We start from the raw sequence: 16,425 nt of genomic DNA on the forward strand, positions 1-16,425 counted from the left end.
ACAACAACTACAAAGACACAGAGCGACTTCAGACTCAAAATGGCCAGACTTCTTTGATGCATAGACGCAGAACGACTGCAAAGCAATGCAAAACAACTTCATAAAGATCCGCGACAACGACAAAGACGCAGACCGACTACAAAGAGACGCAGGATGACTTAAAAGATGCAAAATGACTTTGAAGAGAGTGTAGAACAACCACAGGTAGACACACGATGACTTCAGACGCACAATGACTAGAGTTTAGAAATACATCAAGTACGAATACAAAGAGACGCGACACAACTACAGAGCACAGAACAGTTGTTATAAGATGCAAAACAACTTCAAAAAGCTGCATAACAACTACAAAGAGACGCAGAATGACTTCAAACAACCAAAATGAATTAGAAAGAGAGCGTATACCAACTACAAAGACACAGAGCGACTTCAGACTCAAAATGGTCAGAGCTCTTGAATACACAGATGCAGAATGACTACAAAGAGACAAAATGACCTCCAAGCTCCACAGAACTTTGAGATGCAAATAAGAAGCACACGGACTACAAAGAGTCGCAGGACAACTTAATGAGATGCAGAATTATCACAAAGATGCAAGATGCACTACATGTCTGAGTCCAGGGGCCGACTCTTGGTGAAGCAACAAACAGCAGCTTCATACTGACGAAGTTTCATGTAAGAATATTTAAAGTTTTTATTCTGAATAAACAATTAAACTTCTAAAGTACGATTATTGTCCCAGAGCAGACTGTTGACGAGTCCTCACACATTTTATTCTTTTTACAAACGTGCATTGAAAAGTTTTTTCTCTTCACGTGAAAACAGACGACAGAAACAGGAGAACACGTACGTACATACAGGCTTCATGATACAGACACACAAACAGCTCACATCTAATCCATCACTGTCACACTGACTGAGCGGACGGGCTGATTGATCAGTATTGATCACTGTATCAGGTGAGGATGATGATGGCTGGCCTGGTTGTGTGTGAGGTCAGGTGGGGATGTTTACTGTGGGTCCAACAACAAACAATAACTGTCTCCTTGTGTGTGACGACAGTCTGCACTGTCCTGCAGCATCAACATGATCTTAGCGTGCGCTGCGCTACATTAAATATCAGCCGCCTGTCAGGCCTTTGACTCTGCTTGTCTCCTCAGTCTGTGATGATGAATGAATGAATGAATGAATGAGGCACAACAGGGGCCTCTAGTGGCAGAATGTGGCCCTGCAGCTCCAGCAGAAGCAGGAGCATCACAGGTGTGACACATTTATTATACCTGCTAGATTTTAGTTTACCTCGACTGTTGGAGGGAAACTGAACAGCTGCTGAGAGCAACGACTCCACACACACTGAATCCATTGATACATACATCAAACTGAACAATTTATAAGGTAATATTTAAAGATCTAAAAGCAAAAATTTACAGGATGTGTGAGATATGTTGAAATGTGTCAGGACACTCCACCACAGTTCATACTCATATGACTATTTATACTGTCACAGTGCCCTAATATTTGCATTTACATCATTTCGTCAGAAACATGCGCCTTAAAGAGGTTTTAGACCCCCTGAGACCAAACGGCCCCGAGCTGAGGGTGCTGGTTATCAACTTGTGATGACCCGAGGTGTAAACAGGCCAACAGGAAGTAAAGATGATAGAAAGGAAGCAGGAAATGATATTTATATTTATATCTCTGAGTTTGGACATTCTCCATAAAACACCCTCCTAAATAATAACTAATAATGGTATTAACAGTTGGGGACCAGTTGCTCAAAACACCTTAACTTTTCTCCTTAAGTATGACACTTAAAGGGATAGTGCACCCAAAAATGTAAATTCAGCCATTATCTACTCACCCATATGCCGAGGGAGGCTCAGGTGAAGTTTTAGAGTCCTCACATCACTTGCAGAGATCCAAGGGGAGAGGTGGTAGCAACACAACTCCACCTAATGGAGGCTGACGGCGCCCCAGATTCAAACGTCCAAACACACATCATTGAAACCACAAAATATCTCCGTACTGCTCGTCCGTAGTGATCCAAGTGTCCTGAAGCCCCGCAGTCAGAGCTACAGGCTACAATGAGGCTAAAAACAGAGTTCAAATGAGGTTTTTCCAAACAACTTTTTATGTCGGGGCTTCAGGACACTTGGATCACTACGGACGAGCAGTATGGAGATATTTTGTGGTTTCAATGATGTGTTTTTGGACGTTTGAATCTGGGGCGCCGTCAGCCTCCATTAGGTGGAGTTGTGTTGCTACCTCCTCTCCCCTTGGATCTCTGCAAGTGATGTGAGGACTCTAAAACTTCACCTGAGCCTCCCTCGCCATATGGGTGAGTAGATAATGGCTGAATTTTCATTTTTGGGTGCACTATCCCTTTAAGGCTTATTTTCTCCTTTCTTTTGAAAGGTTTCCTCAGTGAAGGGTTAGGGTCAGGAACGCACCAAATGTCTGTTACAGGACTGAACAGATGAATGTTTTACTATTAAAAAACATTTACAGTAGGACTTTGGGTTTAAATCAGGCTTGGGCCCAAAACTGCTGCCGTGGTTTAGACTCAGGTCGAGCTTGGACAGAAACTGTGTGTGTTCATGTAGTGTTAAACGTCTGATTGTCCATTTTATTTGACCTGAATTAAAATAATCTTGTGTTAGTAAAACAGAAAATATACGTGAATGACTGAGGGAGATAAAGACTCTTCAGGTCAGTCCTGAGGGTGTGACGTTCATTTTGCATTAACATGATCTCACATGGAACAGTGAACAGATCCAGGTACCTGATATTCGCTTTACTCAAATTCCCTGATATAAAACAAAAACCCATGGTACAGTATACTGGAGACAAACCTGGAGTGACGTCACTTGTCTTTTGCTGCTTTCAGACACCTTCACAAAACCTTTGAACCGTCACTGAGCAAACTGTTGGGATTTGATCAAAAACATGGGAAAAAAGGAAATCAGCAACTTGGGAAGAAATGTCCCACAAATTGAAAAGATTTAGAATTTTATTATATTTTTAAATGCTAGTGGAAAACTAAATAATTATTATTACATTTAAAAACAATGTTGCAGAATTATCATAATTCTTAAGCACTCTTTCCAGGTCATTTCCTATTTATTTGTTTATAACTGTCTTTGCTTCTTTTTATTATTTATTTATTTTTTTTTACTGTTTTTCTTGTTTTTAATTTTCTCTTTCCTCTAATTTCTTGCTATTTTTTGGGTCAGGAACCAACGGCAGAGCCAATGTTTTTAACTTACCTGAAGTGACTACGACCTCGTCTTGTTCGTCTTCTTTATAACAGCAAATTGCAAACAGACAGTGGAGCAACATCGCCAACATTTGACCGTTACCTCCGCCCATATATCAACCAAACATACACCACAACGTCACTGCTAATTAAAATGTGCTGCTGTAGCTAGGAGTAAGTTAGCTAGCGAGCAGATGCTACCAAGTGCATCTGCTCGCTAGCTAACGGTAGAACTTGGGTTATTGTTTGCAGCACCAAGTCGTTACAGATCCAACAAACAAACAACACAGATTCTATTCAACAACAGTGTTGGTACTTACTGCAACATACATGTCAAACTAACATGCTCCTTGTTGTCCCCAGCTGCCATGTCAGAAGTTGAGAAGTTTGCTACGTCACAAAGATGGCGGCTGTTGAGGATAAGAAGTGTCCCGTCATTCCACATTCAACTTGTGGACCATTTTGAGTGCGCAGTGTGAACACACTTAGTGCACTCAAAATATTAAGTGTGTAATATAGAGGTATGCTATTTGATACACATTGTCAGATATTACTTTGCTAGCGCTAACAATAGCGAGCAAACAAGCTAAGGTTGGTCAGCTAGCTATAACTAAGCTATACTGCATTAATCTGGAGTGGTTGCTTCGTAACATTAGCTGATAAAGTCATTTGCAAACCAGCTCCAGGAGTCTGGATAAAATTAGGTGATGTTATCACCGAAGACACAAATCTGAACCTCAGTGACCAATTTGCGCCGTGATAGCCAATCAGCATTGAGATCCTCCGAGGATGTATGACGCCAAGGACATACCAGCTGAAGTTCACTGACTGATTGATGCAGGATTTCATGTGTGAATGACACGAGTTATTTGTGCGTATGAAGCGAGTTAACACAATATATTCAGCGTTCAAACTCTTGTGAAAGTTTGAAAAGAGGCAGCACAGACCACACGATATCAGGCTCATTGTAGCCCGACACAGTGTCGCACAGCGTCGGCTCAGATTGTGAACGACAACCGATACTCCATTGTTTCATCTTTTTGTCGTTCACCACTTCTCCTGTCACAGCCGTCACTTTGACCAATAGGAACAGAGAGCGATCTGCTGCCATGGAAACTGTACAACAACAACAGCCCAGCGTTTTAAATATTTCCTGTAGGGACGTTAGCACACAGAGTAAAAAGGAAACAGCAGAGGCACTTTATCAACCCGCTGAGTACTGCCATTAGCATCAAGCTAGCAAACAATGTTCTTTACATTATTATTCACTTATTTTTACATATATATATTTTTAATCCGCTCACGTTAACACATTGCGTCATTTCAAACTCAACACTACACTAACGGTTTCAAATTAAAAGGCCATTATAACTTGGGTTGAGAGAATCCCTTCATTTTCTAAAAAGGCTTTTATTGTGAAACATTTGCAGGAACTTGTTGTGGAGGATTCAGTGACTTACACAGTTTACATGCGGTGCTTCAAATGTAGCTCCACCCTTCTGGAGGCTTCAAAAATCATACAAGTGGTGTTTATTTGTAAAGATCATCTCTAACAAATGTGTCAGTATCATAAACATTGTTCACCACAGAGCTTAATTTCTGCAATAATCCAAAATCTGATGGGAAAATCCGCCAGGTGCAGTGCAGACACAGCTGGAAGGAGACAGTAATAATCAGAGTCGAGATCCAGGATACAGTCAAGAACATCCTTTTATTCAATCAAGTAAAGGTGTTGCTCTTTTCAAACTGTTTTTTATTATTATTATGGAAAAGAAACTGTAATTAACACATGCATTTCACCATGGGCTCTGGGGGAGGTGTCTGAGGATGGGACGCCGCTCTGAGGGGGGAGGAGGCGGTGGAGGAGGAGGAAGAGGAGCACTCATGGCGGGAGGGGTTACGGAGCGGAGGCGAGGGGCGAGACCGGCCGGAGGGCTCAGTCTAAACTAAACGCGGCCCAGCTCCCTACGAAACGTGTTAAAAACAAAGAGAAAGAAAAATGGCGGACTGTTCGGCCACAGGGTTCGACTGGGCTCTCTGAACGGTGCAGGGTGGACACTGTGGACACCCTCCCTCAACAACACACACACACTCACACAAACACACACACAGATACACACTCTGTCCGATGCAACCTGTTCATCTCTGATATGGCTTCTCATCTGTGGCGCTCTCACTGGTCAAAGGCTTGATTGATAATACTGCTGCTGGCTTCGTTTTGTTTCAGGAAAATAAAAAGTTGCATATATTTTTTTTTTTTGCAGGACAAAAATCTGGAACGACGGCATATTAGGGCCACTACAGTACTTTTTCTTTCCGAAATAAGATCCCATGGGTGACATGGGAAGGGAAGGAATTTCGCCTCTCTGTTACAGGAAAAAAAATGAGATTAAAGTTGGAAATTTAAGGGGGAAAAAAACCTTATATGAAATTGGTACATTTACGATAAACTCACAAATTTAAGAGAAAAAACCCCCCTGAATATTCTTTGACATTATGAAGGCATAAATTTACGAGAAAGGCGAGGGACTTTGCTTCTCTGTTGTGGGAGAAAAGCCGGAGATGGGAGTAATATTCCAAGAAAAAAATCTGAATTCCCAAGATTGAAGTCAAAAATTTATAGGAAAAAAAAAAATCATGGCTATTCTCCGGGATTAAATTGGTAAATTTATGATAAAAGAAAGGGGAGGGACTTTGCCTTTCTATTGCAGGTAAAAAGCCGGGGATGGGAGTAATATTCCAAGAAAAAAAAAATCTTAATTTCTGAGATTAAAATTGTAAATTTACAAGGAAAAATGGAAGAAATAAATCTTGGATGTTCTCTGGGATTAAATTTACAATAAACTCCCAGATTAACAGGAAAAACAAGAATATTCTCTGACACTTGGAGGCATACGTTTGGGAGAACAGTTCGGAAATTCTCCGAGGTTAAAGTCACAAATTTTACAAGAAAAAGCCAAAAAAATAGTTGTTGTTTTTTTGGTTAAGGAACCACATCACTTCACTTTTAATGTTTGCAGTGGAAAACCTAATTAAAATATATTTTGCAGCTGGATTTAGCAATAAGTAGAAGTTTGCCAGTGATGTCCTATAAAAAGTTACAAAGTTGTGGTGGATTAAATAAAGACATCAAACACAGGACTTTCACCCAGGAGACCAGTGTTTGTGTCCCACGTGAGTCAACATGAATTCGTAATTTGGAGTTTTATCCTGGAATATCTCGCCCCTCCCATGGCTCCATATTTTCTTTTATGTTCAAACCTAAAATGGCCCTAACACGCTGCCGTAGTAATCCCTTGATTTTGCTGGTGGAATTTCACGGTGCTTTTCTCTGGAAGTCACCGACTAGTTTCGTACAGCTTTTGGAACCATATCGCTTTGGTCAATCAAACACTGCGATTTCGGATGGCGGTGAATCGATGCGTAACGTCTCTTATGATTGTGCTAAATTCGAGCCTTTCAGTCTCCGAGCTGTGGAGCCAGTCCGCTCATAAGGTGCTTCGAGTCATTTTTTTCCTTTTGTAAAAAAAAAATAGCTAGTCTCATTCAAACACTAGAAAGGTGCATAATTGAAGGTCTCGACGCAGCGTCTTCCCGCTGCCTACGATACGCAGTAACAAAGACCAAAAAAGAAGAATCAAAACGCAAAAATCCAAATTCAATTATAAAAAAATAAATAGATAGAAACAAGGATTACAAACAAACCCGCCTAAACTAGCAGTCCTACTGCTCAGCTCCCTCACATAAGCCCCAAACCAAAACATCCCGTGAGTGCTTTTCTCCCTCCGCCAGGGTTGATTCTGACCGCCGCCTTGGCCCCGCCCCCGGCCCGTGTCCTCAGCACGGCCCAGAGCCTCGTGGTGTAACTTGTTCACTTACATTAGCTGTTGAATGGAGAAGCTGAAGAAGATGGGTATGGTAATACAATGTGAAGCGTACAGACAAGAATAACATGTGAGCTAACTGCATTCTGCTCAGACAAAAAAATCTTTGCGTATTCTTTTTTTTTTTTTTTTTTTTTTTAAACCCCGCCGTTCAGAGAAAGGGAGAAAAGGAAGGGGGAGGGGAGGAGGAGGAGAGGGTTACGCGGCTACAGACTACTCCAGTGTCCAAGATAGACAGAAGACAAGATACAGAGGAAGAGAAGCAAGACAGAAAATATCTTCTTTTTTTTTTTTTTTGGCTTTTTTTATGCTTTTCTTAATTATTCAACAATAAAAAGAGGAACTAAATCACACCAATTTCCTTTAGTACTATGTATACTGCTTTAAAAAGCTCCAAGAAGAGGAAGAGAAAGATATAGAAGTATGAAGGAGGGGACTTTTTTTTTCTTTCGAGATGGGCACTCAGGATTACAAGATGGAATCTGTGAACAAAAGGCACTTTTTAGGGACAACCTTTAAGATGCTCTGAGTCTATAACACTACATCACCAAACAAATATTTATAATCATTTACAGTGGGAGATGGGGATTGGGGGGGGCGGGAGGAGGAGGGGGAGGGGGAGGGGAGGGGGGGTTCACTTGAATTGATGACAGCGTTCCTCTGACCAGACAGAGGTCGCTGATTCCCTCTCCCTGAACCAACCATACGTTTACACCAAATAACAAACCAGGTATCATCGTTTCTTTCTTTGAATCCAGAATTGTGCATCTCCCAAATTAGGGGAAGATCTTGTCCTTGTCCCACACTCGGATCACTCGTCAGTCCCTCCAGGACGCTGCGATCGCAAATTCAGCTAATCCACGACCTGCTGGACGTTGCAATTGTGTGCGAACATCGCAAACTTTAATACAAATTTGGTTATTTAAAATGGGTTAAATCTCATTTCATTGTGTTGATTCTGGGTCCTTCAGCGCTGCTTCCAACAGCAGCAACAGTGGACCCCTTCCTGTCATATGCATGCAACCCACTGTGGGAGATTTTAAAAGTAGCTGTTAGCAGTTAGCAGCTAACTCAACGAGGAACAGCAGCTGAAAATTCCCGCAAATTGGGAAAACAATGAGGTCCAGGAGCTCCTTACCCTCCAATCTGGCTATTTGAAATGGGTGAAATCTCATTTCATCGTAGAGTTGCGCTCAGGGTGTTGATTCACTCAGCTCTGTCTCTGTTTATCGTGAGACTACTGCTGCGCCTTTAACAGCTTGGTGTCGCTGCAGAGGCGTATGTCACACTAAAATCACGCATGATGGCGTCGTCGTTTGGTTCTGTTTCAAAATGCAAAGGTGGCATAAAGACGGGACGTTGTAGCGGCTCTACAGCGCCATCTCTGTGTGAAAAGGGCTATAGATTCTAATTCTGTGGGAAACACTGAACTTTCATAATAAAAGACTTCAAATCAGAGAATCAGAGAGACGGCATCACAACCATTTTTGTAAATGTGCTCCTGCTATTTCATCCCAAAATATCTTGTCTAAAAATATTAGTCTTTTTTTTTTTTTTGAGAAGATGCCGTGAACTTCTCAGGCTGCAACAATCACAACAGCAGTCGGTGAAATCCTGGAGGGACTGACTTGCGTCGGATACAAAATGATTCAGTTTTCTTCCCTTCGACTGTTCGACTGTTCCTCGGCTGCGGTGTAAAGGTTGGGGGGGAAAAATGCCTTTTGTCACAACAACCTCTTCATACAATGAACCCCTCCCCCCTCGGTAAATACAAAAAGAGAAATAGAATAATGCATGTTTTCCTAAAATTTGCTTTTATGATAACACTTAATTTCGTTTATTATTATTTATGTATAATAGAGATTGAATGTACTTTATTCTTTACGAAAGCACCAGGTTTCATAGTGATATATATTTTATGAGTTGCAAAATTGTTCCTTCAGCCCTCCCACATTTTGAAAACAATTTTTTTTCTTAAAAAAGTGATAAAAGGAAGAAAAAAACAACCAAAAGGAAATTAAAAACAATTTCCCCACACTTACTTACTTACAAAGACTGGGATATTTTTCTCGCCGCCCTCGTATTTAGAGTCCCAGAGCATGTGGACTTGAAACAAAAAAAACAAAACAAAAAAAAAACGTAGAGGGTTTTCCCTCTTTTCTCGTGACACCCTCAAACAGTCGCTAACAAACAAACACAATTCCTCTACCAAGGCATTGCACATGGCTCAATCAACATACATCATTTAGTTTCAAGAACAATACTTCCCATCAAAACAAGAAAGAAAACAACAAAACCTAATCTGTTCTTTTTTTTATTGATCCTCAACTACGTTATCATCATTGTCTATGTGTCTACTGTCGTGTTTGCCATGGATTTTTCTTTTATTTCGTGGGTTTAGAGACTGGTACTTTACCTCTAATCAGCGGTTTTTGAGATGCATCCTATGACTGTGCGATGTACGCCATGCTTCAAAAAATAACTAGACTGCCACACAGCTTATCTTGCAAATAAAAAAAATGTATATATCTATAAATATATATGTGTATTATATATAAAGATGCTTGCGATTATCTAGTGAGCTGTCACCGTTTTTTTTTTCCCCCTCTCCTGACATAAATTTTTCACCATTCACTATAGCTTATATGTGAGAAAAAGAACCTGAATTCATGTTTGACAAATTGCATAATGGGAATACAGAGGCACTTCCATAGATTAGAAAAGAAATCACCTTAGCCATCGTTAACGTCTTACTCGGCAGAGCTAGTTCTCTCTACGAAGCTGATGAGATGGTCGCCATTCGGTTGGCCAACTATGTTGTGTTTCCCTGCAGTGAAGAACATGGCCAGGCAGTCCAGTTATTTTGTGAGGTTGGGTGGGTGATCTGGAGTTTGAACAGGAAATAACTGAATGATAGAAAACGATTAAAAGCATAAAGGCCTCCTCAGATTGTCTATTTTTAAGACTTCCCTTTGAATTCAGTCGGGCGCGCGCTGGGGGGACGTGTTTGCGTTTATAGTGAGTGGTCTTTACGAGTGTGTGTGTTTCAGAAGTGGCGATCTGTGCTCTACGAGTGTCTCCGCCCCACTGACAGGAAACACTGAGTGGTGGTCGATCTATGAAAACTCACAAGGTTGGCTGGTATGATTGTTTTAGTGCAGTTTTGATCATTAAGGGCTCATCGATTCAGCTCAGGGGAGTGCTGGTGCATGTGTGTGTGTGTGTGTGTGTGTGTGTTGGGGGGAATACCATAGCATCCGATATCCTCGACCTGATCCCGTGCGCCCAAACAACAATGGGCACAGGGGTGATCCTCCTACTGCGTAGCCTTAGAGGCCCTCGTTCCCTCTCCGCTAACAGCCAGATATGTCACATATTCATTTTGCTCCGCAGTGTGGCGCGCTCTGCTCTTGGAGCGGCGGCCCGTCTGGGAGTGTAAACAACAGGGTAAACTTTAGGGAGACAGAAAGAAGAGCTACTCTCTCTTTTACTCTGAGTCCCGTCTTCAGCAACCTTCCCTCCTTGGTTCTGTTTTTCTGACGCTCGTACATCACCACCGCCGCCGGCTGGACCTGGGTCAGATAGCAGACGGGGCTTTAGATTTGTTGACCTGTGTGGTTCTGCAGGTAAGTTCTCCAGGAAATAAGCTTCCTGTGATTGTCATCATCCTGCTGTGTGTGGTCGTCCAGTACAGTACGTGGCAAATAGGTTCAACTGGCACCGACGAACAAACCAGTTTGGGAAGTTCGCTTATTCGCTTTCTTTTTCATCGAGTGTTAGACACAAAGATCGACGCCACTCTCATGTCTGTCTGTTAAAGAGGAAGCAGCCAGTCATGCCTAGTTTACATGTCTTTAGCCTGGATTTTCCAGAGCTCCCAGACAAAAGCTCCAGATCAGACGCAAATTACTGTTGGCTCGTCGCTTGAGCATAGAGCCCTGCTACTTACGACATTCTGCTGACTTCTGCTACGAAGCACACAAAGAAAAGTCTCTGTTATAGCCTTTTTGGATTAATATGTAAATTTTTAAAAACAGTGTATACCCTGAATGTCATTTTTTCCCTGTGGCAATCGAAAATGGTATCAAATTAAGGATGCTAAAGTCTGCTATACCAATATAACTACCTTTTTTCTCCACCTGATTTTAGTCTCTTTTGTAGTGGTTTGTCATTGGTTGGTCATATAGTGTGGACACAACAATAGTGTGAAAAGTAAAAGCCACGTAGTGTAAACTAGGCGTTAGCTTAGCTTAGCACAAAGACTGGAAACAGGTGGAAACAGCTAGCCCGGTTTATAGTAGGGCGCTCCAAACTATCGATGAGTGTCACAATTTTTGGACAGAAGAAAAGTTTTGCTTGACACTTTTATGTCGTGATCACTGTCATATGTTTTTGTGTATTGTGATTTGGTAGTCGCAGAGTTTTGTGTGTCCTAATGGGAGCCACATGGGGCCGGATCCAGACGACCAAATCATCAAAACGGTCGGCAGACATCTGAAACTACCTCCTCGTCCATGTCCTGCGTTTGTTGGACCCTGTAGCTTTTCTTGTGCTGCCGTTGTCTTCTAAGTAGAACTAGGTTTAAAATCTCCTCTTCTTTAAATAACTCACTGATTTCATATCCCTCCATTTTAAAAATGCAAAAGGGTTCAAGGTAGCACAAAGATACGAAACAAATGGCTGTCAGAGGGATTTATATAATGAGGGCAGCGTCTGGTTACCTGAAACTATTGGCTGTGGCATAAATTAAAAACGTCGCAGGTGTAGAGCGCCCCACTATAAATCAGGCTTCGATGGCGTTGATCTTCTTGTCTAACTTTCTGCAAGAAAGTGAGTGAGCGTATTTCCCAAAAAATTAAACTTTGTCTTTGAGTTTTTGCATGTACTATGTGACCCAGGTCAGCGAACCACCCTGTCTACGCCGCTTCTGTGTTTCTCTATAAGGTGCTGTCATTCAAATACAAAACAATTATAAAATAGTACAAATCCAAAAAGGAATAAATTCAAATAAGAGAACACACAAGAGATAACAAAATCATTCATCTACATTACAAGAGGGCAAAGGGGGGGAACCAATAGCTGCTGTCTACAGTCATGGACACTGTCAGTAATGATGCGCACACACACACTTTGATTTTCAGCGTGTGTGTGTGTGATGTTTGGATATCGAATCAAATAGGTGGAGAGAGCTCACCGGGCTGACTGTGTGTGCTGATGACAGTGTGAGAACACAACACCACCACCTGTGAACAATCTGAAAGGTCTGACTGGGCGACTGTGTGCGTGTTTTCAATCGTACACACGCGCTGTGGTCGTGGCACAGATTGTGTGAGTGTGTGTCGTGTGGGGAGACGTGAGAATGAGCGGAGGCCAATGATTTGTCGAACTGAGCGATGTGGGAGTGGGAGTGGGGGTTGAGGACACGTGAAGGCTTCTTGTACCTTGGTTTTTCCTCTTTAAAACTCTTTAATAGGCAAGTCTGGTTTACCTCCCATGCCTTGTAGGTAAATAGTGCACATCGTTAAGATTAGTGTTAATTGATTCAGCTTCTAGTGCAACCTTTAATCAGGATATGTTTTGGCATGGTCTCTCTCTAGTTAGTAGTAGGGTAAAAACTTTGTGGAGTCACTCAGAGGGAGAGAAACATTGGTCAATTTGATTTGTTTTGGGTGATGACAGACATCACAGGACTGCAGCTTTCATTGGAAACCAAATGGTGTCTTTGCTTTGATCAGGCTGTGGGTTCATTAGCTTAAATGTTACACCTGTGTCGTGGAGACCTGGTTCTCGTTGGGTTTTCTCAGCCGTTCATTACACAATGCGTCCTCGCAGAGTAGGAGAAGTCGACCGCTTTCCCCCTCCTCAGGTTCCTCCTGCTGTGTTGTGCTGGTTCGGTTGGTTTCAGGAGAGACCTGCTTGCTGCCGTTCGTCCCCTCACCCCTTCTTTATCCTCTTGTCCATCCGTTCATCTTTCCATCTATCCATCTGTTACTCGAAAACGGTTCCTCCCTCTGACTGGGTAAATGAGTCCAGAGTTCCTCTAAAAGCGTCATGCTGCTGTAGTTTCCTGCGTTGCTCGGTTATATTTTGTATCAGGGCCGGTCGGTCGGTCGGTGGGTTGGTTGGAGGACAATTATTATCCTGCGGGTTGTTTCTCTGTTTTTTCTATTTCCGATTGTAAAGAAAGAATTCTAGTTGCTGGTTTGGACACAGATCTTGTCAGAGGAACCAAGACTGGAAGAGAAAGAGAGGGCGAGGGGGGGTGAGGGAGAATGACATCACGTTAGTGTTAAACCAGTAAAAACGTGTGAATGTGCAAACACATTAAAATACAAATAAATCAACAGCAGTCTGAGCGCTCTCCTGGTTTGGACGGACATGAAACTCTCTTGGTTGAGTTGTCAGTACCAAAGATGACGGAGTCAGTACGTTTACATGACAACAGAGAAAATCGATTCATTGTGTCAGCTCGACTAAAACCAGACTTCTAAAATCCATGCAAACATGTTAGTCCGACTGAAATCGTACAAAATGGAATTTCTCAACGTCAATGTGCGCGGCACGAATGACGGGAATGACACAAAAGATGTGAGTAGTGTGATTTCGAGTCATACACTTATTCGCAAGAGTTGAAAAATCTGAACTTCACATTCCGCACAACGATAGCCAATCAACATTGAGATCCTCCAGGTGTATGATGCCTTTTCACAACTTTTGGGCACAAGTGTACACACAGCTTCACGCGTGTATGAAGCAAGTCAACACAATATTTCAGTCGTCAAACTCACGTAAGTAAAGCAACGGGAAAATTTGATTCGCGTTTGGTGTGAACACAACATACGGGTAGTTTTACATGTCTGATGTTGTGTTCACACTGGGCGCAAATAAAACAATTTGTGCAAGTGAATTAAATGTAAAGTCAATGGAAAGACGCAATTAGATGCAAATTCCCACCCGGTGGCACGATAGATGCAATGTGCACAACATGAATGACACAAATTAAGTGGTGCAAATGACGTGAGTAGCGTGATTTCGTGTCATTTGCTTATGTGTGAGAGTTGAAAAATCTGAACTACAGCGACCAGTTGGCTTTTCGACTTTTGGGCACTTGCATACATGAGATTTCTTGCACGTATGACGCAAGTTAACACAAAACATTCTAGCATTCAAACTGATGCGAGTTTCGTGACATGAAAATTTGCTTTGCGTTTGGTGTGAAGACAACATAAGACACAACACAATTTACATGAGTGAATTACATTTTAAATAAATGTAAAGACATGATTAGACACAAATTACTGGGAAATATGTGAATTAAGCGGCACAAATGAAGCGAGAGATGAAAAAAAAAACCTAAGAAAAAATCAGCCATCAAGTCACACCATGATAGCCAATCAGCACTGAGATCCTTCAGGGACATATAACAGATCATGTGACTCCTGCATGTATACAGCCAATCAGACGCAAACTGGCCAAGGCGCTCTGAGCATGCTCCACAGTTTCCGCCCCGGGCTTTGACCCGGAAGTCCAATAGCATTAAATGTGTAAGAGAAGAAGAAGCCGGTAACAACATGGAGAAATCTACATCCAGAGCCGTGACTTTTTGGACGGACCAAATGTACAGAGCTGTAAAGTTGTCCACCATGGTAGCAGTTAGCAGCTAGCTAACCGTAGCTAACTTGTTTGTCCATTGTTTGGTCTGTGACGTAATAGGTCAACAGGAAAAAGGTCCAATACTAACAAGCTGAAAGGGGGCATATCTCCACCTATCGTAGAGGAGTCGCACATACTTGGCTCAATAAATGGATTCCCCTCCCGTGCTTGTATACTGGGACAAGGACAGTAGGCCAGTTAGATGTCCTCGTCCAGCTGGGACTGTAGAAACACTTCACTGTGACTGGAAACAGGCTGAGTGTGTTAGAAAATACACTCACTGGCCACTTTATTAGGTACACCTTTAGGTTTCATTTTCTCTTCACTGTCGTTTCATATTTAAAATGTGCTTGTTTTAGTATCATCATGTTTTTATATGCACTTCTATGCATTTTGTACTTTTATGTTTTAAATTCAAGAGTTTGTTAAAGGTGTTTTTAATATTTTGTCCAACCCGTTGACTTTTATGTGTCTTGTGTCCCATAAAATGACTGGTGTCAACGCTTTCTGTTTTTCTGTTTTCATGCCCGTAAACTGACCCTGGATTTTAAAAGTAAATTAAGACTTTATTCATTATTTATTCTAATCTTTATTCATTTATTTATTTTTTGAAGAGACTAAAATGATGGTGTGTGTACACGCAGCAGCTCAGCACTCTGTAGAGTTGCTCTCTTTAGTAAGTATTCTGTTAGTTTACGTGTTACTGAGTGTCTCGTATGTTTATATGACCATAAAATACAGCCGGCACAAACTGATCGGTTCCTTATTTTATGGTCACAGCACATGTTGGCACTGCTTGTGTGTGCATATGTGTGTGTTTTGAGTATGAATGAATGATATCTTATCCCCTCTTTAATTATTTATTTATTACTTCATAATGAGTTCAGTTTCACTCTGTGCATTGGATGTCATATTTATTTACAGTGACAATAAAAAGGAATTGAAGCTTTTCAATCTGGCTTTTTAATGTGGAGTAACTGTACAGTCTTGATTTTTAAGTTTTAACAACTATTTTTTATCTTAATTTATCCCTCCTGACTATGTTTTATTTTATTTACTTTATTTTTATTCTATGGGCTCTTTCTGTAAGTTTGATCTGTTTCGTTTGGTTTGCTTTTTTAATATTTTACTGTCTTACTGTTGTAATTTTCTAGTCCTGCAAAACTTGTGTTTGTGTTATTCCAGTTGTGCCATGTGAAACACTTTGGGCTGCATGTTCGTATGAAAGGTGCTGTATAAATAAAGTTGTGTCTTGTAGTACTCAAGATCGGTCTTGGTTTAAGGCCTCTTTTTAAAAGGTCTCGTCTTGTCTCAGTCTCAGACAAAGAGGCTTCGGGATGTCACTAAACTGCCCGTGCAAAAAAGTGTGTTGAATAAAGATGGTTAAGTTGATTTCAGCTTCTTACTGTTTGTATTTGTTTGATTATAGAAAACAAATACAAACTCCCACAGGTAGATTTCCCCTTCTGATTATTCTATAAAGACATTTCTCGTGTTAAACTCACACAGGTGAATGAGAGGAATCTGTGTGTGTTTTCTGTGGGTGTTTTTATAGGAATGTAGATCTGTCAGATCAGTGTGTGAACAGCCTCGGGCCTACATGTTCCACATTTATCATAAGTGTGTCATGCA

At 41.4% G+C, this 16,425-nt stretch overlaps 1 protein-coding gene across 17 annotated transcripts in view; it reads right to left on the reverse strand.

Moving 5' to 3' along the window:
* Window positions 1–5,422: 5,422 nt before the first annotated feature.
* Window positions 5,423–16,425, reverse strand: part of nfixb (nuclear factor I/Xb) — a 221,532-nt gene continuing 210,529 nt past the window's right edge. For all 17 annotated transcript variants that reach the window (XM_049561072.1, XM_049561064.1, XM_049561066.1 and 14 more), the window contains one exon: window positions 5,423–13,374. In XM_049561072.1, the coding sequence (XP_049417029.1) occupies window positions 13,360–13,374 (15 nt within the window). In that variant the 3' untranslated portion in view covers window positions 5,423–13,359. The remainder of the gene's footprint in view (window positions 13,375–16,425) is intronic.

Source organism: Epinephelus fuscoguttatus, linkage group LG19 (assembly GCF_011397635.1).
Source record: "Epinephelus fuscoguttatus linkage group LG19, E.fuscoguttatus.final_Chr_v1".
In the NCBI taxonomy this organism is placed as follows: domain Eukaryota; kingdom Metazoa; phylum Chordata; class Actinopteri; order Perciformes; family Serranidae; genus Epinephelus; species Epinephelus fuscoguttatus.